The following is a 24040-nucleotide window of genomic DNA, read 5'->3' as shown; positions in this document are numbered from 1 at the left end:
GAAGAGAGGGCAAGAGAGGGAAGAGAGAGAGCGAGAGAGTCCAAAGTATATTCAGTGAGACAGTAGAGAGTGGGATGTGGAGAGTCTCGGCGGCCGTCGTCCGTCGTCTTTAATGGAACCCAAGCCGTGGCAGCAGAGTCTCGAGATCGCCGGCATTTGTGAACGGTGCAGTCGAGAAAGGCGAACACGGCCGGACCAGCGCTGTGGAAAACCCGCCGGGGTTGATGTCAGATAGTCTGGGTCTGCTGGGAACGAACTATTGCCTGCCAAGGCAACTTTGCGATCCGATCGTGACCAGCTCCGGCAACGGAACCGCGTCTTGAGCCTCGCTACCTACATTTTCTTAGTGGCAACTTGCTTCATATGGAAGGTCAACTCCGTCACTAGCGCACTTTCATTGGTCACAGATCCGGGTCCGCCCTGACCTGACGATTATTCGCAGAACCTTCCTTATGCACCGCACTCCCGGCCGTCGGAAATGATCAATATCAGATCTTTTGATTTGATTATCAAAAGAATCTTTCTAGCGCCGTTCCAAGCCACCCGATGTGCCGCATGAACTAAGATGCTCAGCTTACGTGCCAAAAGTGCCACAACAGCTGTCGTCGTTCCAACTAGACAAGTGTAAGGGGATAATCTCACTAAGTTCCTTGCATTCATCCCTGGTGCTTCTTGGCCCCTTGCTATGTTTTGGAGGGTTACACAGCTCGGTTGCCCTTTTCCTACTTTATGTACAACATTTTTCGTCCACTTCATGCACCAGAAATCCTGCCCGACCAAATGCTCAGAGTCGCGTCATTCGCGCGATGATACGCTCCTCCTCAGTCACTAGCATTACACTTTTCTCGCCGCCCATCTGTGCACAAAATGCCCTCCTGACTACTGACTTGGCAGTTGTTTGTCCAGTGGTGATCGACACTGCTACTGCGCACGCGTACAGAACCCTTCGCGGGTACAAGTACAGACTCTGAACGGCTGCATCGGACGAGAACTCTCGTACGCGAGCATGTCCCGGGAATATGGGGGTGAGTTCGTCACATGTATATTTGATTCGTCGACGTGATCGATGTTCTGCATCAGTCCATGCCAGGGTCTTCGTACTCCTCGACGACGTGTCCCGTCCCTTGCTCTTCCCCTTGCCCAGGGAATCTCCCTGTGCGCTCAATCTCTTCCATTTGCTTCCTGCCCTCATCGGTGGTGGCATCTATGACGCCCTCCTCCATACTCAGCATGCCGGCGTTGCCCAACAGGCCAACAACCTCTTCTGCTTCATCAAGACTCATTTTGCCCAAGACTTCATTCACCCTGTCGAGGCTTCCACTCTCCAGTGCGCGCTGTAGGCCAGCTGGAAATGTCTCAAAGATCTGGCGGGCTTGTTTCGTGTCTTCATCGGACGAGTCGGCTGGCGGAACTTGGATATGAATCGTCGTGTTCGGATCGACTGCGTGAAGCTGAATTTGTTCGACGCCACCAGTTCCCTCGGCCTCGTCCCTCTTGCTCTGTTCCTCAAGTTCTCTGCATCGTGACCTGATGCGTGCGTAGGTCGTGTTTACATCGTCCATGAATAGCTTCTGTGCCTGATGACCGGGAGTCATGATGCGCTTGAAGAATAGCTGCACGCCGTCTTTACCCAGTTGTCTGCAATATTGTAGTAACAAAGCCTGGTGGACGCATTGTCTTGCATAGTCGTCCTTGTGGTCGGTCTGAGCGCTGAACGCTTCGACAAGCAGGCCGTCGGTGTTCTTCTCGCCCAGCACCTCCAGGTTCTTGGAGATGAACTCTAACGAAGAGCGGTAATCACCAAACCTGATCTTGGCGAACTTTTTGGCCACAGGCGAGGCCTGCATGTCCTCGTCGTCGCTGTCGGCGTTCGCTGGAGCTCTGGCGACTATAGAGCCTTCCTCGATGTCACCGTCGGCCCCAGAGGACTGGCCAGTCTCGGCGGAAGCCAACGAAGGTCTGCTCGGATTCAGGAGCTCGGGTTCAGATGATTTGCTCGCGGACGGGGCAGACTTGCTCACGAAGGAGCTGTCGAAGCCGGTGTGTATACTCTCGCTGGTGATCTTACTCTTCTCTTCCTTTTGGAGCTCGGCAAGCTTCTTCAGCAATTCTTTTTGCAGATCGTCGACCTTGGTGTAGTGAGAGGTGATTTCGGTGACAAAGGCCTGGTAGCGTCCATCGGTAGGATTGGTCTTGTCAACCGCGGTCTTGCACTGATCGACAAGGGCTGCCATCATCTTGGTATAGCTGGGCTGTTCGACGCCTGCGTGGATGCCGGGTGGTGGTGTGGGCGGTGTATCCTTATCTTGACTTCCACGATTTGCCATGAGAGCTTCGAAGACGAGGCTCTCGGCACTGGCGCCTTGCTCGGCTCGCTCTTTGTGTGACTCCAAAGACTCGAGAAGGCCATCGATGCGGGAGAGGAGGCCATCGTTGATGATCTTCTCATACTTGAGCGTCTCGATCTGGTGTTTTCTGCTCAGGCGTTCCTGGTGGATCTGGCTTTGCTTTGCACGAATGAAGGAGCGCTTGTCGACGTTGGGATGGACTTCAATGTCTGAATCGTCCGAAAGTTCGAGATTGTCCTGTTGTGACGCGATTAGCTGAATACGAGTCAGGCTCGTGGAATGGGAGGTGAGCATACCCATTTGCTGTAATCGACGGGCATTGTGCTTTGATACCCGAGAATACAAACTTGCAGAGGGGAGAGAAGCGATCGGGTCTGGATGGTCTAGTGTAGATTATTCCCTTCTATTGATGTGAAGATTCACAAGATTGAGTTTCGCAGAAGTTATGTGCTTTGTTGTATCGAAGACAAAAGGCAGTGGATAGTCGAGGATGGAGGGGTATGGAAACATGTACAAAGTCCGTGCGAGCTGTGCTTGATTGTACTGGACAATTAGGAAAGCACAGCAGCGGACGGAAGGTGCTGTGCGGATACAAGCACAAAGCACAAGGAGCCGCGGTTTGAGCACTGACCGCACCCTAATGTCGACGCAAACGACGGAAGCCAAATTATACCGTCACCATCTCGCTGGTGCAAGTTACTTTAGGCAGGTACGGCAGGCAGTGTGTAAGAAAGGAAGTCACTGCGACCCGAGCTGTCTTTCTGAAGACCGCAACAGAGCGACACTGATCCTGTGCACGACAAACACTGTGCTTCTTCTCATCCCAAACGAAGAACTCCAATCCGGCTGTGACAGTCGACCAAATTGTCCGATAGCGGAACACAGCTGCTGTCCAGCCATACTACGCTCACTTCTGTCAACCTACCGCTCCCCGGCATGGCCATCTCCCTATCGATCCAAAGCACACGGTAGACTCAAGAGACACATCCAAATCCAGGACAAGAAGAAGTCCGTCCATCCAGGCTGCGCTGAGCCATGCGCGGCTCACACGAGTTGGCAGGCAAGGCTGTGAATGCCGTGAATTCCTGCTTGTCTCGCTCTCTGCTCCCTCAATTACCACAATCATCCTGGACCTGCTCGAAGCGATTATCGAGCTCAGCTTCACCAAAGCAGCTGTCTCGGTCAGCATCGCCCACGCTCCGCTTGACTGCTTCGACTAGTGTCTCGCTATGGTCGGCCTCCGGGTTGTCTTCCGCCAGACCATTCGGCCTGGCTACTGCCGTCAATCCTCGTCATCAGTCTGTTGTACCTCTGGCTTACCGCGCTTTTACCACTTCTTCGAGTCGATTCGCATCACAACGCGCCTACAAGGACGAGATCAAAGACAAACTCGACCCGGACAAGGAAGAAGAGACGGATGAATCGCAGACCTTCAAGCGCTCAGAGAAGGCCTCGCAGGCTGCTCAGCTCAACCTCTCGGCCAAACTGAGCCATGAAGGCTCTAGCAAAGGCGGCAAAGGAGAAATCACGCGTCTGCTGAAGATTGCTCGTCCCGAAGTCAAGACTCTGTCATGGGCTGTCATGTTCCTCCTGATCTCTTCGTCCATATCCATGTCGTTGCCTTACTTCATAGGCAAGATCCTCGACTCATCTACCAATCCTGATTTGGACAAGCTCTTCGGATTGACCGTGCCCGCCTTCTATCTCGCCTTTGGTAGTATCTTGGCTGTCGGTGCTGCCGCTAATTATGGCAGGATCATCATTCTGCGCATCGTTGGTGAACGCGTTGTCACTAGGCTGCGATCCCAGCTCTTCAGGCGCACCTTTGTGCAGAACGCCGAGTTCTTCGATGCCAACCGTGTGGGTGACTTGATCTCGCGACTCGGCTCTGACACCATCATTGTGGGCAAGAGCATCACCCAGAATGTTTCAGATGGTCTTCGATCGCTGGTTTCTGCCGTAGCCGGATTCGGACTGATGAGTTATGTCAGTCTGCAGCTCACAGGCATCCTGGCACTGATGTTCCCACCCGTCGCCATTGGAGCATTCGTCTACGGTCGTGCAATCCGCAACCTCTCGAGACGTATCCAGAAGAACCTCGGTACCCTGACCAAGATCGCAGAGGAGCGTCTCAGCAATGTCCGCACCTCGCAGGCATTTGCTGGTGAGCAGCAGGAAGTCCACCGGTATAACACCCAGGTGCGAACCATCTTTGACCTCGGAAAAAAAGAAGCATACATTAGTGCGATATTCTTCAGCTCCTCCGGTTTCATGGGTAACATGACCTTCCTGGCCTTGTTGTATTTCGGTAGCAGTATGGTCAAGTCGGGTGCCATCACCCTCGGAGATCTGACCAGTTTCTTGATGTACACGGCCTACGCTGGATCCTCCCTCTTCGGTCTTTCGTCATTTTATTCCGAGCTTATGAAGGGTGTCGGTGCGGCCACTCGACTGTTTGAGTTACAGGACCGGAAGCCGACCATCAGTCCGACCAAGGGAGAGCCAGTCAAGAGCGCTCGTGGAGACATTCATTTCCAAAAGGTCAACTTTAGCTATCCTACTCGTCCGGCAGTCACTATCTTCAACGACCTAGATTTCACCATCAAGCAGGGCACCAACGTTGCCATCGTCGCTCCCTCCGGCGCCGGCAAGTCCACCGTTGCAAGTCTGATCATGCGCTTCTACTCTCCTACCAGTGGTACGATTTTGATCGGAGACCGAAACATTGCCGACATGAATGCCAAGGCACTGAGGAGAAAGATTGGTTATGTCGGGCAGGAGCCGGTGCTCTTCTCGGGTACTATTGCTGAGAACATTTCGTACGGACGTCCGTTGGCCACCAAGACGGAAATTGTCGCAGCAGCGAGGAAAGCCAATTGCACCTTCATCTCCGACTTTGTAAGTTGCCTGTGTGACGCATTCTTTGTTTTCGGAGAACTAACTATCTGTAGCCCGATGGTCTTGAGACTCACGTAGGAGCTAGAGGCACCCAGCTCTCGGGAGGACAGAAGCAACGTTTGGCAATCGCACGTGCCCTGCTCAAAAACCCAGACATTCTCATCCTCGACGAAGCCACCAGTGCTCTAGACGCGGAGTCCGAGACGCTCGTGAACGAAGCCCTGAATTCTCTACTGGAAGGCAACAACACGACGATATCAATCGCCCATCGTCTCTCGACCATCAAGCGATCAGACACGATCATATGCATCGGCAACGACGGCCGAGTCGCCGAGACAGGCACCTTTACGGAGCTGAGCAACAAGAAAGAAGGCGCCTTCAAGAAGCTGATGGAGTGGCAGCTTTCGGGCAACGAGACGAGATCGCGCGAGAGAGGTCCCGCGGTGACGGAAGAAGAAGAAATGGAATACGTACTGGAGCACGACGCCGAAGGACAGGATCTGATGGAGGAAGAAGGAAGCACGGAAAGGAAAGACGACATCACCAAGGCCGAGGCTGTTGCCGAAAGAGTCCAGCCCGACGACAGGAGCAGCGGTATCCGGTAAATGGTGTTTCGTGTGCATAGAAAGGGGTATTCTATCTCTTTTTCTCCGCTTCTCTACTTGTTGTTCACACCAAAATACCTCTCTTCTCTCTCTTATCTTTCATCTTGCATGTTTTCTCTTTAATATCCTGGTAGATCCGAATCATAAAAGAGGCGTCAAGCCCGACAGGACTAAAGGAAGGCAAAAGGAAGATGAAGCAACATAGATGATGGCAGGTGGGCTCACACGGACCTCTGAAGGCGGAAGGGAGGATGAAGGAGGAACAAGGGAGCTTCGTTCTGGAGTTTGTCTGCAGTATATACTTATTTACGCATGTAACATGATCTTATACAATACAGTTCTGCTCTGCTCTGCTCGGTATCACTTCTGTTTCTTACTCTTCTGTTGCCCCTCATAGGGAATGTTCAAGTTTCTCAACCAGAAGAAGGAAAAGAATGAGGCAGGAAGGAAATAGAACATGTATTCGGCAGTGCGTTTCGTATAGAATTAATTGAATGTGGTTTTCATGGTTTTACAGAAACCACGAGCTTTCCCAAGCCACGCCTTGTCTAAAGTCCGACGGAGAGGAGAGTTGTGTGCGAGTAGAAGAAGAAGCAGGACGCGAATGGGTATGGATTCCGCTCTCTTTCCTTTTCTTTTTCTCGCTACACTGAGATCTCTCCTGGGGAACAGACGTCCTCTCTCTCTCTTTCCTTTCTGTATCCCTGTGCGGGTGGATAGAAACGAAAATCTAAACGCCAGAGGCTCCGGGAGCGTTCTCGTCCTTGCGCAGACTGATCAACATCTCCCTGAACCTGGCCTTGCCGGTACCCTGGGCACCGCCGCCGACGCCCTTGCCGCTGAGATCGACGAGCTTGGCTATCCTCTCCCAGCTGGTGCCTCCGGCAGTGGTGTCCTCGCGCTTGGCGAGGAACTCGTCGGCGTCCTTCCGTGTCTGGGCGAGCGTCTTGTCCTTTTTGTTGTTGTAGTTTTCGTAGAAGTCGTCGATGGCCTGCTGGGCGGCCTTGACCGTCTCGGCCTTGCGGTTCGCCGAGACCTCGTCGCGGTGCTGGATGGCCAGGTCGCGGCGCTCGCGCCATTCGCGGATGACGCCGGGCTCTTCCTCGTCGGCGAACGAGGCTTGTTGGAACGAGGGGTTGATGGGGAGCGCGGAGCCGGTGATTGTGCCGCCCGGTGCTACTGCCTGTGGGTTGGCATACAGAGTCAGTCTTTTTCTCGATCGATAAGCAAAGAGAAACAGGGCAGAACATACCTCGTTGCCTGTGTCGATTACTGGGAAGCTTGACTCAAAGTCTCCCATGTCCCTTTCCCCCATTGACTGTGCGGCAGGAGCTGATTGGAAGTCGTCGCCGCCGCCGAGTAGGTCGTCATCGTCGCCGTCTTGGACAGTGGCGCTGTTGTCTGCTGGACCGCTGAACTGGTCTGCGTCGTCGCCGAGGATGGCGCGCTCGCGGGAGAGAAAGTCGGAGGGTTCGGTGGATTCTAAGGCGTCGAAGTTGGCGTCGCCCTGAACTTCGGTGTTGCCTGGCAGAGGGTAGAGGTCAGCAACGAGAGGGTCGCTGTCGCTGTCGCTGTCGCATACATGACACAGTTGTGTCCTTACCGGCATCAATGTCCTCGAGTGACGGGAATCTGTCGGCCATGCTGAGGTGTGTGTATGTGTCTATGTGCTATGATTGAGGTGTCGTGGTTGGCAAGAAGGGATGCGCCCAGATCGGCTGTCGACAGACTTCACGAGTTGCGTAACCTCGGTTGTGAAGCGACAAGCAATCAGACAAGTGGAGACACAAGGAATTGGAAATGTATGTAATTGAATCGCTGTATGTCTGTATCACACTGAGTGGCATCTGGCTAAGGTAAAGTATGTATGGGACACACATGCACCTGCCCTGTTGTTGCTAGGGTACGTTCCTGCCAAGCTACAGCTCCGCGGCCGTGCGCTCCGCCCCGCTCCGCGTGAGTAGAGTCCACTCTCTCTCTCCGCGTTACTGCACCTTTGCCAGCAGGGTCTATCTATCTTGTGTTCGCTGATCATCCACCATCACCAGGATAATTCCATCTAGAGAGTCATGGCCTACGCAGACGACGGCGTCAGAGCAAAGCTGTCTGCTCTCAACGAGACTCAGGACAGTATTGTCAGTGTTGCGCAATGGGTCATGTTCCATAGGTGAGTGATCATGTCTACCTCACCTGTACTTTTAGCCAAAGCTCTCCCGCCTTCTCCTCCGCGAAACGCGCCAAGAGCTTGCTGTTGTCGATATAACCACAATATCATTGCCGCTGACCACACATCTCTGCTCGCAGGAGACATGCAGATCGCACTGCCGAGCTCTGGCTTGAGAGACTCAAAGAGTCAAACACCAGCAAAAAGCTGAATCTCATATATCTCGCGAATGGTACGGGGAATAGTCTTGATCGACAATATATCTCTTCCGTATGCTTGCTGACACGGAACAGAAGTAGTCCAGCAGTCGAAAGCGCGCAAGAAGGAAGACTTTCTGCTTGCCTTTAGCCCAGTATGTCATGCACTTCTGAGACGCTGCATTGCGAGTCTGTTCGCTAATCCTTGCAGATCATCGCCGATGCGGCTGCAACTGCCTACAAAGGCTCTACCCAGGAGGTCCAACTCAAGATCAGGCGTGTCGTCGAGGTGTGGAGACAACGGGGCATCTTCGAGACTGCCATTCAGGATGCTGTCGAGAAGCGAATCGACGACATTGACAAGTCGCGCTCCTCTGCCCGTCCCGCTGGAGCCCGTCTAGGTGGCTCTCTATTCGGATCTACGTCTTCTGTGCCTTCAGAGCTCCAACCGCTGGTGCAACCACAGAACAACATCGCTCGCGCAGAATCAGCCATGCGCCCTCTTCTCAGCACCGCCAGCACCGAATACACCAAGATGACGGATCCTGCATTTCCAGTACCCACTCCCCCTGTCCATGCCGCCCGTTTGTCTACGCTGTTGAAGAACCTTGCCAGTGCAGAGGGAGCGGTGAACGACAGCATCAAGGCCAGACAAGAGCTCATCACTGCTCTGGAGAAGCTTTTGGATGACAACACGACGAAGCTGGCAGAAGATCAGAATACCGCCACCGAGCTGTCCACCCGTCGCTGCACCACCGAATCCAAGAAGAAAGAGGTCGAGGATGGCATCATGCGCGGCTTATCCGCCGGGACCTTCAACGCTCCTCTTCCTGGTCAATCCAATGGTTCCGAGGGCAACAACAGCGCGGACACGAGTCCTGAAATGGAGGCCTTCACCCCTCCGCCCCCTGACGTAGAGACGTTCGCACCGACCGCTTCTCCCAGACCTGAGCCTAGCTATCCTGCCGACGACAGAGCGTACGGCCAAGATTTCCCGGAACAGGACTCGTATATGCCTGACCCTGTTCAAGAGCAACATCCCTCCTACAATGAGCCACCGCCAGCCTTTGAGCCACCACCGGCTATGCAAGCCAATGCCGCTACGCCTGACGTCGAGGCACTGCTGAAGACCCTGGCTGCACCACCGCACCCTGTCCGGACATCAAGTGCTCAATCTGCAGATGCGCCTGCGGATCCCAGATTAAAGCGGAGGAAAACGAGCCACAAGCCTTCCGACATGGACGATGACATCTTCGGAGGAAACGAGGGAGTCGGCATTGACTCGGATGTTGCAGCTATGCTAGGTGCGCAGTAGAGCGCTTGATTTTTGTCGCCCAGGCTTATACCCATATTCCATTGACTGTATCAACATAGCCTTATTTTGATCTTTTGCTTTATCGAGCCATTGACCCGGACATTGTTCCAGAAAGGCCTTGCAATCAGTCGATTGTGTAGACATGATACCATGCCGAGGAAGGAGAGGGAGAAGATATGCGGTTCATCGTCATGCAACTCTCTCTGTCCCTTGCAAATCAACACAGTGCACAATGGCGCGACTCTCGCGCGAACAAAGTCCGAGAAACCACTCATCAAAATGGCATTTCATGAATCGAGGGTACGGGACGATGACCTTATCCCCCACATAAGCTTACCCCGGTCGAACGTCATTACTTGCGTCCCGAATCTCAGGACTGTGGACCTTGCCTTGACTTCTGCAGTGCCTTTCGTGAACCCCCCATTACAAAGTATAATGTCATGGGGTGATGGCGAGGTAGGGGTAAGGTGAGGTAGCGTAAAACCGGCAACCAAGATATCTCACCTCATCATCACTGAAACAGATCTAGTACGCTTGCGTAGCTCGATTACTCGTACACTACCGCTCTACTGTTACTCGTTGCTGCATCACCAGGATAGCTCTTCGAAGACAAATCAATAAGTATCTATCTCGTGACATTCCTTCTTATATCTCTACTATTGTTCAATCCCCCTCTCACTCCATCTCAATGCTTTCCACTCGCGCCATCCAAGGCCTCAAACAAACCATTCCAACTCGTCGCATCCTCCAACCTCTGTCCTCATTCTCATACGCATCAGCAAGAACCGCAAGACAAACACTCCGGCCCCTAAGCACCACACCCCCCAAAATGTCCAAAGACGCAAAAATGCCCACCACTCCACCGCCACACTCAATGGTCTACTTCCCAGGCCTAACCTCGACGGTGCGATCGTTCGGCGTCTTCCGCAAAGTCATGCACACAGGGCTCTACTCGCAGCTGGTGACGATGGAGATTCCGCCCAACGGCGAGATCGGGGACGAAGTGCATCTCGTGGACCAGGTACTCATCTTCACTTCCGGGGAGGGGCTGGCCATCGTCGCCGGGAAAGAACAGGTAAAAATCCCCTTCTTTCTCCATACCATAACCTAGCGCGCCAGGGAGCTAACAGAGCAACGACGTACGCCAGAAAATCAAAGCCTCAGACGTCGTCATAGTGCCTGCTGGCACGCAGCATCAGTTCCTCAATACTTCGGCTTCATCCCCTCTCGAGCTCGTGACGGTGTATTCGCCCGCCGAACATGACCCGCAGAGCGTGCACCAGACGAAAGAAGAGGGCGACGAGGAGGAGGAGAGCGGTAAGGACGAGGCGCCGGCGTGGAGTCGGGTCTCGAAGAAGGAAAACGAGAGCCAGGGACGAGTGCTGGAGAGTGGTGGCCCGTATAAGGATGGGGATGACGGGAGGCACGAGAAGGCTTAGGGTTTTCGCGCCGTGTATTTCTTCGCTTCTTGATGTTTGTAGGCTTGCGCGCAAGGAAATAAAGCTGTTGCCTTGCTGTTTCGTCCTGTCGTTTTGTGCGCTTGGTACTTCGCCCCTTTTGCGGGATCATGATGATCTGGGACAGGTGACATCCATGCAGCAGCAGCAGCTGACGCATCAATGTCTGGAGCAGACGGACACCAGACTCATCTTCGAGCACGTCAGATATGCATAGAACAACATGTATCAGCCACATGACGACCCACTCGAACAGTTGACAACAGCGCGACAACCACCATCAAAGGGGGAAGAAAGATGGCTCCACGCAGTAGCGCTGTCCGCGCAGGACATTCGACCTTTCGCTCTGTTTACCTCTACCTTGCTTTACTGTACTTTGATGAAGAGAGGGCTCCACGCAGTGGCGCCGTCCGCGCAGGACTAGTTCTCCGGTGACTTGCCTGTAGAGCATGGGTGCGAATGTACGGGTTTAAGAAGAGATGTGGACAAGTGAGTGAAAGTGGGTGGTGTGGTTCACAGTGCAGTGAGGAATAGCTACCTTGATCTATGGGATAAGAAACGGCCTTCATCGCTTTGGGCCTCATTCACCCTACTTGCTGCGTTTAGCATTGAGCGACTTCAGCGGATCCACCTTCTTCCCTCCGACACCAGGCTTCCTGCCCCCTCTGCCCTTGATTCTATTCTGCACTCTGGCCCTCCTGATGCGGTTCTCGCTCGTCTTGCCGAAGCCGACCATGGCGGAGTCGGTCTGCGCGACGCCCTGTTTGCCGCCGGGCAGCAGGTAGTCGGGCACGTGCTTGAGATGGGGCTGCACCCTGACGGCGTGCGACTCCTGGTCGTGACGCAGATGCTGGAGATCGGTGGGGTTTTCCTCGAAGTGGCGCTTGAGTTTCTCGCTCTTGAGCAGCTCTTGGCGGATCTCGCGCGTGCGGGCTTCGCGGATGGCGATGCGGGTGACGGATCTCAGAGCGTCGGTCATGCGGTAGCGGAAGCCGTCTAGTCGCTTCATGTCGAAGTGGTACGGTTGCACCTCCTGGCCCTTTTTGAGTTGGTGCTTGGTGATCTTGGCGAGGACTTCCTCGTCGTGCTCGGCGCTGGGGATGCTGGTGGGTTTGTGCTTGCGGTAGAGTTCTTTGATGACGACGAACGACAGAGCCATGCCAGTCTTGCCGGCGCGTGCTGTCCGGCCGACGCGGTGAGTGTATGATTTGGAGGTTGTGGGTAGGTCGAAGTTGAGGACGCAGGCGACGTTTTTGAAGTCGATGCCTCTCGATATGCCGTACTCCTTGTCGAGTCTGGCCTTCTTCTGCTTCCTCCTCGGCGCTGCTGTCACTTCGGCGCTCTCGTCTGCGTCGGCGGTTGCCTCGTTGTCTCCGTTGACGTCTTCTTTGCTGGCTTTGTCCCCCTGCTCCTCGTCTTCTTTGCTCGCTCCAGCCTCCTCTTCGTCCTCTTCTACTTCCTCGACCTTCCTGCGCTTCCTGCTCTTCTCTTCGCTGCCAACGACCTCGTTTTCGTCGCTGGCAATGATGATGTCGTAGACGTTTCTGTTGAACTCTTCGACGACATGGATTCTCGAGTTGACGGGCAGCTCTGAATTGAGGATGCAGCTCTTGACGCCGAATTGCTCGAGGAACAGCTTGAGACGGTAGCATCGGTCAATGTTGTCGACGAAAACAATGCATTTGCCCTTGACAAGCTGGAGCTTGAAGATGGCGTAAATGAGCAGGAACTTCTCGTCCTCTCCACACTTGACGACGTACTGATCCAACCTGCCCGTGTCCTGCTCTTCCTCATCCATCTCCAATATCGTGGGATCCTTGCAGAACATGCCCTTCAGCGTGTCAATGTCGGTCTTGAGAGTGGCGGACATGAGGAACGTCTGAACGCCCTGGGGAATCGACTTGGCGAGCTGTTGTAGATCCTCATCGTGGCCGTAGGAGAGCACGAGATCGGCCTCGTCAATGACCAAGTGTGCGAGCTGGTCCAACTTCAGGGCTTCGGTGTTGACCAGAATGTTTGCTCGACCAGGAGTGGCAACCACAATGTCGGGCACATCGAGCAGACGGGCGCGCTGGACCTTGTCGTCTTCCTTGCGGGTGAGGTTTTCTACGCGGATGGCTTGGCCGCAAAAGGCCGAAAAGGAGTGGATGACTTTGGTGACTTGGCCAGCAAGCTCACGGGTGGGAACGAGGATGAGAGCCGAGGTCGCCTTGCTGCTGGACGCAGAGGCGCTGGATTTGCGATGAAGAATGGATTGAAGAACAGGAAGGACATATGCCGCCGTCTTGCCTGAACCTGTCTTTGCGCGAGCTGAGAGCAGAAAGAAAGTCAGTCGAGAAAAGAAGGAAAGAATGACAGCAAAGCAGCCTACCTAGAATGTCCCTTCCAGACAAGGCAAGAGGAATCGCTCTTGCCTGCACAGGCGTGGGCGCAGCGAACTTCTCGCCCGTGATTGCCTGTAAAATCCTCGAATCGAGGCCGAGTTCTGCGAAAGTCACGGCTGTTTTCTTGGTCGATTTCACCGTCTCGGACGTCGGCTCCGGCACATCGTTCTCGTTCAATTTACGCTTCATCTTGAGTTCTAATAAAACGTGGTTGGGTATAATTGCTTGATGCTTGGGAATTGTCAAGAAATATTTCTTCAGCGTCCTTCGAAGTTTCTACCTGAGACCGACGCTAACTGTCAAAAAAGTCCGGGGGTTGAGTCGCGCACGAGTCATTTGCCAAGCCCTTGCTCTCTTCCACTCCGCCTCCTGTTTCCTACGTGCAGGTGCTCTGTAAGGTACTTGTCACTGTAATCATTTTTCATTTCGTCTAGTCAAAAAGCAAAAACGCTGTTGTTAGAAAAAGTCCTATCTTTGTCCTCTGGACACCAGAGTCACTGCTGCTTTGGCAGATGACCCTGTCGGGCTGATGTTACATGAAGTGTTGTCGGATATCAGTCCACCTCCAGGGTGCACACTGAACTCCACTTTTTCCTCTGGACTGCCTTTGCATATGCACCTGATCCCTGTCCGTCTCGTGTTGCTCACATCACGAATCAATAGTATGCGTGAGGGGCAAAGTGCATCTGAGCGGAACCCACGTCGAATACGGCGATGACGTTGCGGAGGAACACGTCGCCCAGGATGTTCACTGCACCGCCACCGTTCTGCACACCGCTGACACACATGCCATCCTCCAGTCCAAGGTCCAGGATCATGTCCTCGGCGTTGATGGGGAAAGTGTTGCCTCCAATCACTACGCCGAACTCGGGTGCGGTGGCGTTGCATGGAATCGTGTCGTAGCCGTATTCTTCGTCGTAGACACTAGGGGTCGAGAACGCAGAGTTGATGTACTGCACCTGAGCCTGAGGTAGGTAGATGAGAGATGTACCCGAGTCGACAATTGTCGGATAGGTTGTGTTCATCGTCTCTCGTGTAGGAAGAATGCCGCTGATGAGAGATGCATTTCGGTACTGGAACCCCTGAGGGGTAATGGTGTAATACGAGTTATGCGTCTTGTACTCCGAGTTCTGTCCAGGGTTCAGCTGCTTGATTTCGATATCGACGCTGGTAAAGGTAAGGTTCTCGTAGCCGGGCTCTGCAGGAGGAAGTCCGCCGAGGGCCAACGTGCTGTTGCCATTGCCGCGTTCGAGTGTGAGTGTGAACAGCGACTCGACGCTTCCCTGACTGTACATGCTCGTGAAGATCGGGCTGTATTCGACCTTGGAGGCCCGGGTGTCAGCAGTGACGTTAGTGCCGTTGTATGCGGATGTCAAAGCAGGGTATGCGAGTCCGATAAGTCCCGAAGTAGAGCCATCACCCTTCCACGCAGCAGTGTCGACCACTCCGATGGTCTGGTTGTACACAGTGATACCGCCGAGCGTCACTTTCTCGTAGCCCATGATTCCTGTCAGGCCCTCTCCGTCCGCATAGCTGATCTTGAAGTTTTGATCGGGGATCGGGGTGAAGGTCGACGAAGTGTTGTACGATGGGCCGAATTTGCAGTAGGCCTCGGTCTCGTTGCCGCCCAATTGGTTCTGGCACTGGAAGCCAGTTCTCACGACCCAAGTGTCACTGCTGCCAGTATCGACAACAGCTTCGTATGACTCGTCTCCAACTTGCACACTTGTGATCAGGATCTGCGAACCAGGTCAGAAATCATGGTCAGAAACGAAGTGAGCAGTGGAATTGACTTACTTGACCTTCCTCCGTGGTCGAGAGCTCGGCAATGCCATAGTCGCCGTCAACGCATGATGCATTTTCGGCACGAGCTGCGCGAAGAAGTCTGGAGCCGCTCTTGCTCTCCTTGCGGGTCAGAGACAGGACTTTGTTAGTTCTCTGCAACGTGGCCGAGGATCTCTTCTTGATCAATTCCGGATGGAATGGAGAGAGGTATGGACCGGCTTCATCAAAATGTCAGTTACTGTCTCCATTGCGTCGAGGGTCGGAGATAAAATCCGGGTGTCAGGTCACTCACCAGGAGAACCAGGAGAGACAGGGTGTCTCTTAGCGAACTCGGCCAGCGGGCTAGCCGCAACCGTGGCCGCGAAAGCAAAGACTCCGAATAGCATTATTTTTAATACAAATAGAAGTAGGAACGAACGTTCGGGAGACCTGTAGTTCAGCGAGTGTAGAAAGGATTACTATGTTCTTCTGATCTCAATGCGAACCGGCAAATGAAAGGCACGAGCAAGAGCGAGCGAGAGAGAGAGAGAGAGATAGACAAGCCAAAGTGATCACAAGTAACGCACTTCCGCAACTCTTTATCATAAGAGAGAAGAGAGCGAGAAGCGTAGAAGTGGAAACCACTCCACCTACATTACATAGCCTACAGTGCGTAGCGTGTGTGTGCACATGAGATCAGCATCGTGATCGATCACTCATGCGCGCTATGGGCAATTACAGCGGGGCGGAAAAGCGTGAAACTTCGGAGGTAGCGATCGTCACACAGCAGAGGCAGGACAACGTTTGGTTCCTGCAGCACAGCACAGGAGGGAATGGGGACAGGTGAAGGCTGGGTTCACGAGAGTATATAAAAAGAAAAAAAAACTTGGTGGTGGGTTTTGTGGGTACGCACGCGCTACTCGCTGTACTATATCGTACTCTGACCACGACAGTAGCATGGCAGGAAGAGGCTAATCTTTCACCACCGTTGGTGTAAAGGTTGGTCACCACGCGGGTGCGTGTAACTGTTTACGCGATCGAATCCTCCAGCAAAACGGTTTTCCTCTCCCAATTCCTTCTTCCTGCCTGATACTGGATACTGACACTGTACGCTGTTCACTCCCGTCCGCTGGGTACTCGATTACGTACCTTGCCTACTGTTGTACTGTAGAACTTCGAACAGTACCTTGCAGCAGCAGCAGCCCTTGTAATTCCCGCCCACCATTCCACCGGGAGACGAGATAACCCCACCGTATCATACCTACTGACGAAGACGCAAACACATAAAACACAAGCATAGAAGAACCTGCATACTCAACATCCACTGCACAACCTCACGACTCTACTGTAAGGGCAGTGATCCCATTGTGACTCCACTGCACTCCCCTGTACTTACTGCACAGAACAGCCCGTAATACATGTCACAGCGACAAAAGCAACGCAGGTACCGCATAATATTCCGAAGACATGCTGGCGACCTGCAACGTGCTGACGTGCTGAGACGCGGCGCGGCGCGGCGCGGCGCGGCGGGCTGGCGGGGGGGCAGCGGCGGCGGACGTCGTGGTGGCTGGGCGCGGCGTTCGTTTGACGTTGTTTGCGCCTCTGGAGACTTGCCCTGTCTGTACTTGTACTTTACTATATGCGTATGCGTGTGTTGGGGGGAAAGGGAAGGGTTGGGACTGTTTTACTGTACCTTTACCACTTCGCGTGTGCTTTGCTTGCCTGCACGGTACCTTACCTTAAGGTAAAGGACAGAGGTAGGTGGCCGGCTAGCAAGCCATGCGACACGTATAGTACATGTTTTGCTGTTGCATATCTTATATATAGCCGTACAGTAGGGTATGGTAAGGTGTTATATGCCTTGTGTATGCATTCACGTATGCATCATGCATGTATGCGCGGCTTCAGATTGCGCTGGCCGAGACTCTCTGGTACAGTCACCAGCTAGCCTTGATCAACGGCAGTGGATATAAATATAGACGCGAATGTAAGGAGTATGGTGGAAGTACAGTACCGTAGTACGGGATTGTCTCGTCATGCTACGGAGGCTTCGTCGTATTATATGACGGAGGTATCCAAAACTCGCTCACAAACGATGCACGTAGTTCATTACTCTTCATTTTGATACTCAATGCTCGGTGGTGCTATACCCATAATGCACACCCGCTCGTCATGACCGAGCGTAGATACCACTTCTGCTGAAATGTGTTAACAGCAAGGACAACGTGAAATCTAACAGTCCTGTGGGCTTGTCCGGCGCGGCCTTTCTATGGTCCTCTATGCTGGCTCCCAAGGCCTATTACTGTTTTGTGATGACGTTGATCTCCTTCGTGTGGACTTGTTCGAGTGCACTCACTCGACGATGACTCGGAGTTCGTTCAACCATGACCTTTCCGCTGGCTTTATGGGCTCAATCGACGCCCATCTTTGCACAAAGCTCTGTCATGCGCTCCATGAGCTCCGGGATGCGGAACGGTTTGGGCTGCACTGCATCGAGACCGGCCTGCAAGGCAGTCTCGATCTGTTCACTTCTGGCGTTGGCTGTCACTGCGATGATAGGAACATGCTATTTCACGATGTCAGCAATGCGTGTGAGGACTTCGGGGTGGCGATATTCACCTTTAGCATTTCACCAGATCTCTCTAGCTCTCTGATTTTTCTGGTGCAAGTGAGACCGTCCATGACAGGCTGGGAGAAGGTCAGTATCTGTCAGAATAATTGGCCAAAGAAGAATCCACATACCATCTCTTGGTCCATGAGCACGACGCTGAGCTCGATTCGCTCGGCCACTGGGACCTTGGGGTTTGTGCCGTGATTCCAATACGTCGACTTGGCTAGGACGTCCAAAGCTTCTCCTCCGTGGTTCGCCTGAAAGAAATACAACTGAGTCAACATGATCAATAAGAAGGTCACCCGCGCACACTCACAGTGTATACAATGCAGCCAAGATTCTTCAGCTGCTTTGCCATAACTCGTTGGTTCACAAGGTTGTCCTCGACGATCTGCGCTTCGTTAGTGCTCTGTCAAAGCTCGGTAGGGAAAGTACGTTGACATACCAAAACTTTGAGAGGCGATTTCGCTGGGGTCGCCTCAGCTATCGCTTGCTTGTCTGCAGCAGGGTTCCTTGTCGTCGATGATGCATACACTCTTGTTCGACCATCATACTTGTTATCCGTTGGCGGTGCTGTGCGTCTTGCCTTGACATAGAACGCAAAGGTACTGCCCACACCAGCTTCAGACTCAACCCCTATCTCGCCACCTTGCAGCTCGCAGAGTTCTCTACTGATCCACAAGCCCAAGCCACTCCCACCATACTGGACGTGTGTTCTTGGCGAAGCTTGAGAGAATCGGAGGAAGAGCATTTTCTTCTCTTCGGCGTCCAAACCTCGACCGGTGTCTTGGACGGAGAAATGGATATAGATCTCTTCGCCGGTTCCCCAGTCCTTGTCATCAACGGGACCTGAGCTCTTCCGTCGCGTAGGGAAGTAGTTTACTACCCTTTTCTCTGCTTTGGAAGGCTGACTTAGAGATGCGCCGATCGTCACCGTGATAGTGCGCTTGCGTTCCATTGTTGTGAATTTGATGGCGTTGGTGGTGAGATTGATCAAGACTTGTAGGACGCGCGAAGGATCGAATCTAACCCAGCCCACTCCTAGAGCTTTGTATGACGGGTCAATAACAAATTTGAGCTGTATATCTGCCGTTTTCAACTCTCCCTCGTGCATCTTCAAGGCGTTTTCGACGAGACGTAGGGGTTGCGCATCGACCGGTGTCACCAGTAGTAATTGCGAATCGAGTTTCGAGAGCGTCAAGACATCGTCTACGATACGTTTCTGATTTCGAGGAAGAGAGAGGTCAGCAAGGGCAATGAGGGTTCAATATTGTTACACATTGTCTGCTTACCTGATGCTGCGAGCACAGCGTTATGGTCTGACTACTGTCAATGACAGAAAGGACGGCATCTTTGAGGGATTCCTTGCCGTTGTTGCCAGAATATGGAGTATCATAACCTCGTTCCTCGTAATGCGTCTGTAAACGTGTCATGGTATTAGTGATATCGTCGGCGCACTGTAATATCGCCGACAGAGGATTGCGCATTTCGTGAGACGTCATGTCGACAAACTTCTCCAAGCTCTTCTTCAGCTCCACGGCCTCTTCCATTTTGCGTTTTTGGAAGTCTTCCGCCCATTTCTGCTTGCTGATGTCTGTCAAACTGCCAAACACGCTCTTGAGCGCGCCATTTTGATATTTCTCAGGGTAAACGGAGAAGAGCACCCAGCGCTCGCCCGGCACGCCGTGGCTATCCTCCCAGGGCTCCTTGAACCTGAAACTTCCCGTTCGCGGCTCTTTCTCAATGATGATGTCGCGCCAGAGAGCGTTGACCAAATCCCTGTCTTCGTCTTTGACTGCGTCCATCCAGTGATCATCAGGAGTGTTGTTGTCACGAGAGCCGCTGGCCCTGGAAATGTCGAACCAGGTTTTGTTGCAGTATATGATCTTACCCTCGGGGTTTGCGATGAACATGCCTACAGGAGCAAACTCGGCCATACGAGTAAATTTGGTTTCACTCTCGATGGCTTCTTGAGTTCGCGCAGCCAGCTGCTCGGACAACTCCATCCTGTCTAGCGCAGCGAGCCTGGCAGCTCTCTGGCCCCGACGGATCTCCTCCTCAAACAGCACCACAGACGCCAATGATGTGGCAAGCTGACGGCTGAGGAGTTGCACAAACAGGCTGTAGTCTTCGTCATAGGGCCGACGAGGATTGACACCCACGACCAAGAATCCGAGGACGGACTCGCCTGTGGTTGGGTGGATAGGGCAGACGACGACACCTTGGCATGGATCGCCGAAGCCTCGCGAGTGTAGACCAGCGACAAGGTTCGGAGGTAGATCGCGCGACCCGACTTCGAGCAAGACAGGTTTCACCGTCTTCATGACCTCTCGGAAGACCGGTCCGAAACCGGCTGTGCCGCTCCCGAGATCAATGGAGGTAGGAGCGGCGCGGTGGCCCTCGGGAACCCCGAGAGTGCCTTCCAGGATACATTGTTTCGAGGACGATACCACGCTATTCGAGTGCATCGAGGACGTGTCGCTGTCCGCTTCGTCTGATACCGAGTACAACAGGACAAACCTATACAAATTATTGTGATCAGCAACCATCTTCGTAATGCCAGCAGGGTGATCGACCATCCCAGCTCTGCAATGCGCAGCTATATAGCCTCGAAGAAGTCTTTGCTTGGGACTTACGGTGTGTCATATTCATTCATCTCGAGCGCAGCGAGCACCTGGCCCCAGAAAGCCTTGACATCTCTCGCAGAGGCTGTGCGTTCACCGATTTCCCTGAGTGTAAGCATACGCCTCTCGGCCAACTTCCTCCGAGTCTTTTCGAAAGCCGGGTTATAAAGACCTTTTACACGACCATCACCACCGACCAGGGGTATGATAGACCACGAGAAGTAAGTCTCCTCAAGGAAGCTGTTGCGCATCATGAACAAGCGGTCATCGTCCTTCATTGTTGCTTCACCAGTGTCCATGGCGTTTGCGAAGACTCCTTCCACGTCAGACCAGATCTCGGCCCATGCCTCTTTGTAGCTCTGCCCCATTAGTTTCGGATGTTTTTGGCCCTGTGCATATTATTCAGCTGTCGATGATCATCTCTCACGTGGCGCAAAGACTTACAGCTAACAATATGTAGGCCTCGTTGTATATCGCGATGAGCTCTTCGCCCCAATACATCGCAGCAGGGTGTGGACTAGCCATGATCAGATTGCACATCTGCCTCAGATCCGCGCTCCACGTTTCTATAGGCCCAAGCGCAGTGTTGGCCCAATCTATTCCCCTGGCGAATTGAACGTGTTCTGGCATTGTGTCCGAGGCCGGCAGACGCGTCCAATCATAAGACGGTCCTTCAATGATGGCGGGTGAAGAGTCGATTGTGGCATCAAATCCTGTGGATGTGCGTGGGGACATGATGGTGTCAAACGGAGAGAGCTTCGCCACAGGATCAGCCAGACTCGAGGGCGATATGACACCTTTTGCAAGCATGGAGCTGGACTGAGAGCCGAGGACGTCGCTTGGCATCACAGCGTTGGTATCTGCTGCCTCTGTGGTGGGTATGACAACGCTAGGGGATGTGACAGCAGAATTGGATGCCGCAGCATCCTTGGTTGCAGGAGGATAAGAGGCAGCAGTTTCGCCAAAGTAATCCTGGGGCTCATCTATGCTTGCAGCTCCAACTTGCTGCGAGGGAAGAACGGGAGTGACCGAGGTGTTCGCAAACACTCCTGATGCTCCACTTTGTGAGGAAGCGCTATTGGTGGAAAACTTGTAGTCTCGAGGCGTACCGCTCACGACCTTGAACCTCCTTCGCAGGGTCGAGGCATGCCACGTAATGCCGGCAAGGGAAAATTGCTGCGGGACGAGTTGAGGAGAATCGGGATTCCCAGCCGACGGGAGCAGCCAAGCTCTGAACTGCTGGAATGGACTCATTGGCGAGTCATCTGGGGAGGGTTCTTGTGCAGTGCCGCAAAGTGAAGCGAGCAGAGCAGGACTCGAGCGCAAGGACGCGTTGACAAAGACAGGACGGATATATGGTGCCCGGGCATGGGAGGAATCGCCGAGATCCACTATCATTGTAGGCCGATCATCTTGCTCCAACAGCTCTGTCACTCCAATGCTGCCGAGAGGCGTTTGTAGGCCATCACTCCGTGTCGAGTAATCGGGAGAGACTGATCTCATCAGACTCGACCTATCGAGAAGGTTAAAGACCGGAGCGCTTGTGGGGCCCGGAGTGGCGGCCACAGTGCCTCTTGCCAGGGTGACGGTCTTGACATGGTTATCCTCGCTCTTGACTTTGCTCAACATCTTAGCGCCGGCCTCTGAGGAGGAGAAGCGTGGGGGTAGTTGAGGTCTGAGATGGGGGGAATGAGAGAAGAAAAGTGGAGACGGTGGTTGTTGCCGTTCGATAGAGGGACCTGCGAAGGAGAAGCGTTCGAGTGTATGCCTGGATTGGGGCAGCAGTCGAGGTTTCTTGTGCAGTGGCTCGGAGCCGGGTGTGTGCGGCGAATGAGGAGATGCGGACGATTGTGCACCACGTTTCCCCAGAGTGGTCGAAGGAGTGTATATGCGGCCGGAAACAGGGCTCGAGGTAGACGGCTGAGGGGGGACTCGCCTTTGGGAGGGGGATAAGGAATGTTGTAGCGGCGACTCTGAAGCTGGATCACGAGAAGTGGAGGCGACAGGAGGGCTTCTGGAAGGGGGAGAGGACTGCGACTCGACACTGCCAGGGATATTTGAGGTGGAAGGAGCGCTTGTCATGGACGCATCCTGTGGATATAGCGCTATCGATTGCTTCTGTCGCACGAATTCAACCGAAGCCGAGGCCAAGTCGGGAGGCGAAGAGGCAGCAGCGGCAGGAGGCGAAGACGGAGGCGGATGTGATGCTCTTTCAACGCGGCTGCGATTGATGAAGTCGGGGGATTCTCGTCGTCGTTGTCCTTGTCGGCCTTGTTGTCCTCCTTGTTCTTCTGCTCCTTCCTGATTCTTCTCTGATTCCGCTTCCGCCTCCTCCTCTCGACGTGCGCGTATTAGTGATTGATTCGAAGGCGCGCTTGAGTCCAGACACGGGCTCGAATGTGGTCGTCGTCGTCGTCGCTGTCGTCGTTGAGGCTGCGACTGATGTTGTTGCCGAGGCTGACAAGGAGGGTGTTGATGCTGATGACGACAACTAGAATGCTGATATTGTTGTTGTTCTTGCTGTTGCCGCTGAATGTCTTCGTCGTCTTCCTCTCCCGCTTCCCCTCGATGACATTCTCCAGTGTTATTGCACGGGATGGAGTCGGGACTGGGACTATTCATGAAAAAGAACAGTCAACGTTGACTCCAATGTGTCCCCTGCGGCGCGTTCAGGATTGGCTCTGCATAGTTTCTATCTAGTCTCCGGTCCTTTTTTGCTGGGCAGAATCTCCAAGCGCAACCGCTGTGGGTGAAGGTGAAAGCAGCCTTTAGGGTTTGGTCTGGACGGACTGTGCCCCGGACCTTGTGTACCTGTGGACATGTCAGACGACGACCATTGACGAATCACACCCGGTATATCGTCTAACAAGCTTTGGTGCACGATGGGACATACGATCCAGGTTACCAACAGTCGACGACGCCAGTGATCAGCCTCCCCTTGCTGGATCTGATGGTTGAGGTAGATGCTGTATCTCCCTGTCCTCGACTCTGGGGTTATCGTGACATGACGCAGGGCAGACGTGTGGTATTGCAACAATCGTACAGTGAACATACGGTAATATAATCAGAAAGGACGCGGGGAATGCAGCGACTCTAGCTCGGCTCTGCCTTCGTACACGGTGCACAAACCCTCGGGGCGGCGAGGGCTGAGATAGATTGTCGAATCATAACTCACAGGTATGGTGGAATCGTCACTTGGCTCATAGATCCTTACTGATAATCTCTTGTGTTCGGTAACAACCGGCGATACTATCGCCGATGGATCTACAGTGAACATACCGTATGCCAAGCGCTTATGAACCGGGCTCTACAGTGATTGTTGCTGCATTTACTGTATAGAGGCATTCAGATCTCCTGCTACTGTACCTTACGTTTCCTCACAGGTACTGCACCCTCAGTATGGATCCGCTGCGCCAAGCTTCGGTCGGCATGTGCATTGCTTGCCATTCTGACAGACCAGTCCGACGTGTGAAGAAACGGGGAGTGGCAGGACGTATACCTTACTCGCCGCATGATCATGTCCTTCACCCGTGTATAACGCTTCGTTAGTATCATCCACGCCTTCGAGAACGGCTATCATCTCCCCTATAGCGGCTTGATACGCTGAACCCCGTCAACATCAGCTCACGCTGTCCTTGAAACATCCAATAGGCAGGCCCACGTGCCACCAGCA

At 53.5% G+C, this 24040-nt stretch overlaps 8 protein-coding genes across 11 annotated transcripts; 3 read left to right on the top strand and 5 right to left on the bottom strand.

Moving 5' to 3' along the window:
• Window positions 1-1076: 1076 nt before the first annotated feature.
• AAFC00_000116 (uncharacterized protein) lies at window positions 1077-2668 on the bottom strand (the record flags this gene model as incomplete). The annotated part of the gene is made up of 2 exons (XM_069340333.1): window positions 1077-2585; window positions 2645-2668. 2 exons carry the CDS (start codon window positions 2666-2668, stop codon window positions 1077-1079), a joined length of 1533 nt encoding a protein of 510 aa, XP_069196311.1.
• A 715-nt stretch (window positions 2669-3383) lies between these two features.
• On the top strand, window positions 3384-5851 carry AAFC00_000115 (uncharacterized protein; the record flags this gene model as incomplete). The annotated part of the gene is made up of 2 exons (XM_069340322.1): window positions 3384-5246; window positions 5300-5851. 2 exons carry the CDS (start codon window positions 3384-3386, stop codon window positions 5849-5851), a joined length of 2415 nt encoding a protein of 804 aa, XP_069196310.1.
• A 730-nt stretch (window positions 5852-6581) lies between these two features.
• Window positions 6582-7494, bottom strand: AAFC00_000114 (uncharacterized protein; the record flags this gene model as incomplete). Of its 2 annotated transcripts, none has more annotated exons than XM_069340311.1 (3): window positions 6582-7034; window positions 7104-7375; window positions 7434-7494. In XM_069340311.1, the coding sequence occupies 3 exons, from the start codon at window positions 7492-7494 to the stop codon at window positions 6582-6584; spliced, it is 786 nt and encodes a 261-aa protein (XP_069196309.1). The 2 variants fall into 2 exon arrangements, with proteins under 2 accessions (XP_069196309.1, XP_069196308.1); XM_069340310.1 differs by having other exon boundaries at window positions 7455-7494.
• A 426-nt stretch (window positions 7495-7920) lies between these two features.
• AAFC00_000113 (uncharacterized protein) lies at window positions 7921-9527 on the top strand (the record flags this gene model as incomplete). The annotated part of the gene is made up of 4 exons (XM_069340300.1): window positions 7921-8018; window positions 8156-8247; window positions 8309-8367; window positions 8424-9527. The coding sequence occupies 4 exons, from the start codon at window positions 7921-7923 to the stop codon at window positions 9525-9527; spliced, it is 1353 nt and encodes a 450-aa protein (XP_069196307.1).
• An 829-nt stretch (window positions 9528-10356) lies between these two features.
• Window positions 10357-10966, top strand: AAFC00_000112 (uncharacterized protein; the record flags this gene model as incomplete). 2 transcript variants are annotated; one of them, XM_069340289.1, is made up of 2 exons in its annotated part: window positions 10357-10602; window positions 10676-10966. In XM_069340289.1, 2 exons carry the CDS (start codon window positions 10357-10359, stop codon window positions 10964-10966), a joined length of 537 nt encoding a protein of 178 aa, XP_069196306.1. The 2 variants fall into 2 exon arrangements, with proteins under 2 accessions (XP_069196306.1, XP_069196305.1); XM_069340288.1 differs by having other exon boundaries at window positions 10375-10602.
• Window positions 10967-11573: 607 nt separating this feature from the next.
• On the bottom strand, window positions 11574-13557 carry AAFC00_000111 (uncharacterized protein; the record flags this gene model as incomplete). The annotated part of the gene is made up of 2 exons (XM_069340276.1): window positions 11574-13294; window positions 13356-13557. 2 exons carry the CDS (start codon window positions 13555-13557, stop codon window positions 11574-11576), a joined length of 1923 nt encoding a protein of 640 aa, XP_069196304.1.
• Window positions 13558-14024: 467 nt separating this feature from the next.
• On the bottom strand, window positions 14025-15539 carry AAFC00_000110 (uncharacterized protein; the record flags this gene model as incomplete). The annotated part of the gene is made up of 3 exons (XM_069340265.1): window positions 14025-15107; window positions 15166-15371; window positions 15446-15539. The coding sequence occupies 3 exons, from the start codon at window positions 15537-15539 to the stop codon at window positions 14025-14027; spliced, it is 1383 nt and encodes a 460-aa protein (XP_069196303.1).
• Window positions 15540-17542: 2003 nt separating this feature from the next.
• Window positions 17543-22989, bottom strand: AAFC00_000109 (uncharacterized protein; the record flags this gene model as incomplete). 2 transcript variants are annotated; one of them, XM_069340254.1, is made up of 8 exons in its annotated part: window positions 17543-17698; window positions 17752-17820; window positions 17875-18000; window positions 18060-18134; window positions 18189-18965; window positions 19036-20263; window positions 20380-20756; window positions 20812-22989. In XM_069340254.1, 8 exons carry the CDS (start codon window positions 22987-22989, stop codon window positions 17543-17545), a joined length of 4986 nt encoding a protein of 1661 aa, XP_069196301.1. The 2 variants fall into 2 exon arrangements, with proteins under 2 accessions (XP_069196301.1, XP_069196302.1); XM_069340253.1 differs by having other exon boundaries at window positions 20812-22449.
• Window positions 22990-24040: the final 1051 nt, after the last annotated feature.

Source organism: Neodothiora populina (genome assembly GCF_041146345.1).
Source record: "Neodothiora populina strain CPC 39397 chromosome Unknown canker_contig_1, whole genome shotgun sequence".
Lineage (NCBI taxonomy): Eukaryota > Fungi > Ascomycota > Dothideomycetes > Dothideales > Dothioraceae > Neodothiora > Neodothiora populina.
Note: the sequence above shows the minus strand (reverse complement) of the source record. Positions and strands in the feature narration are given on the sequence as shown.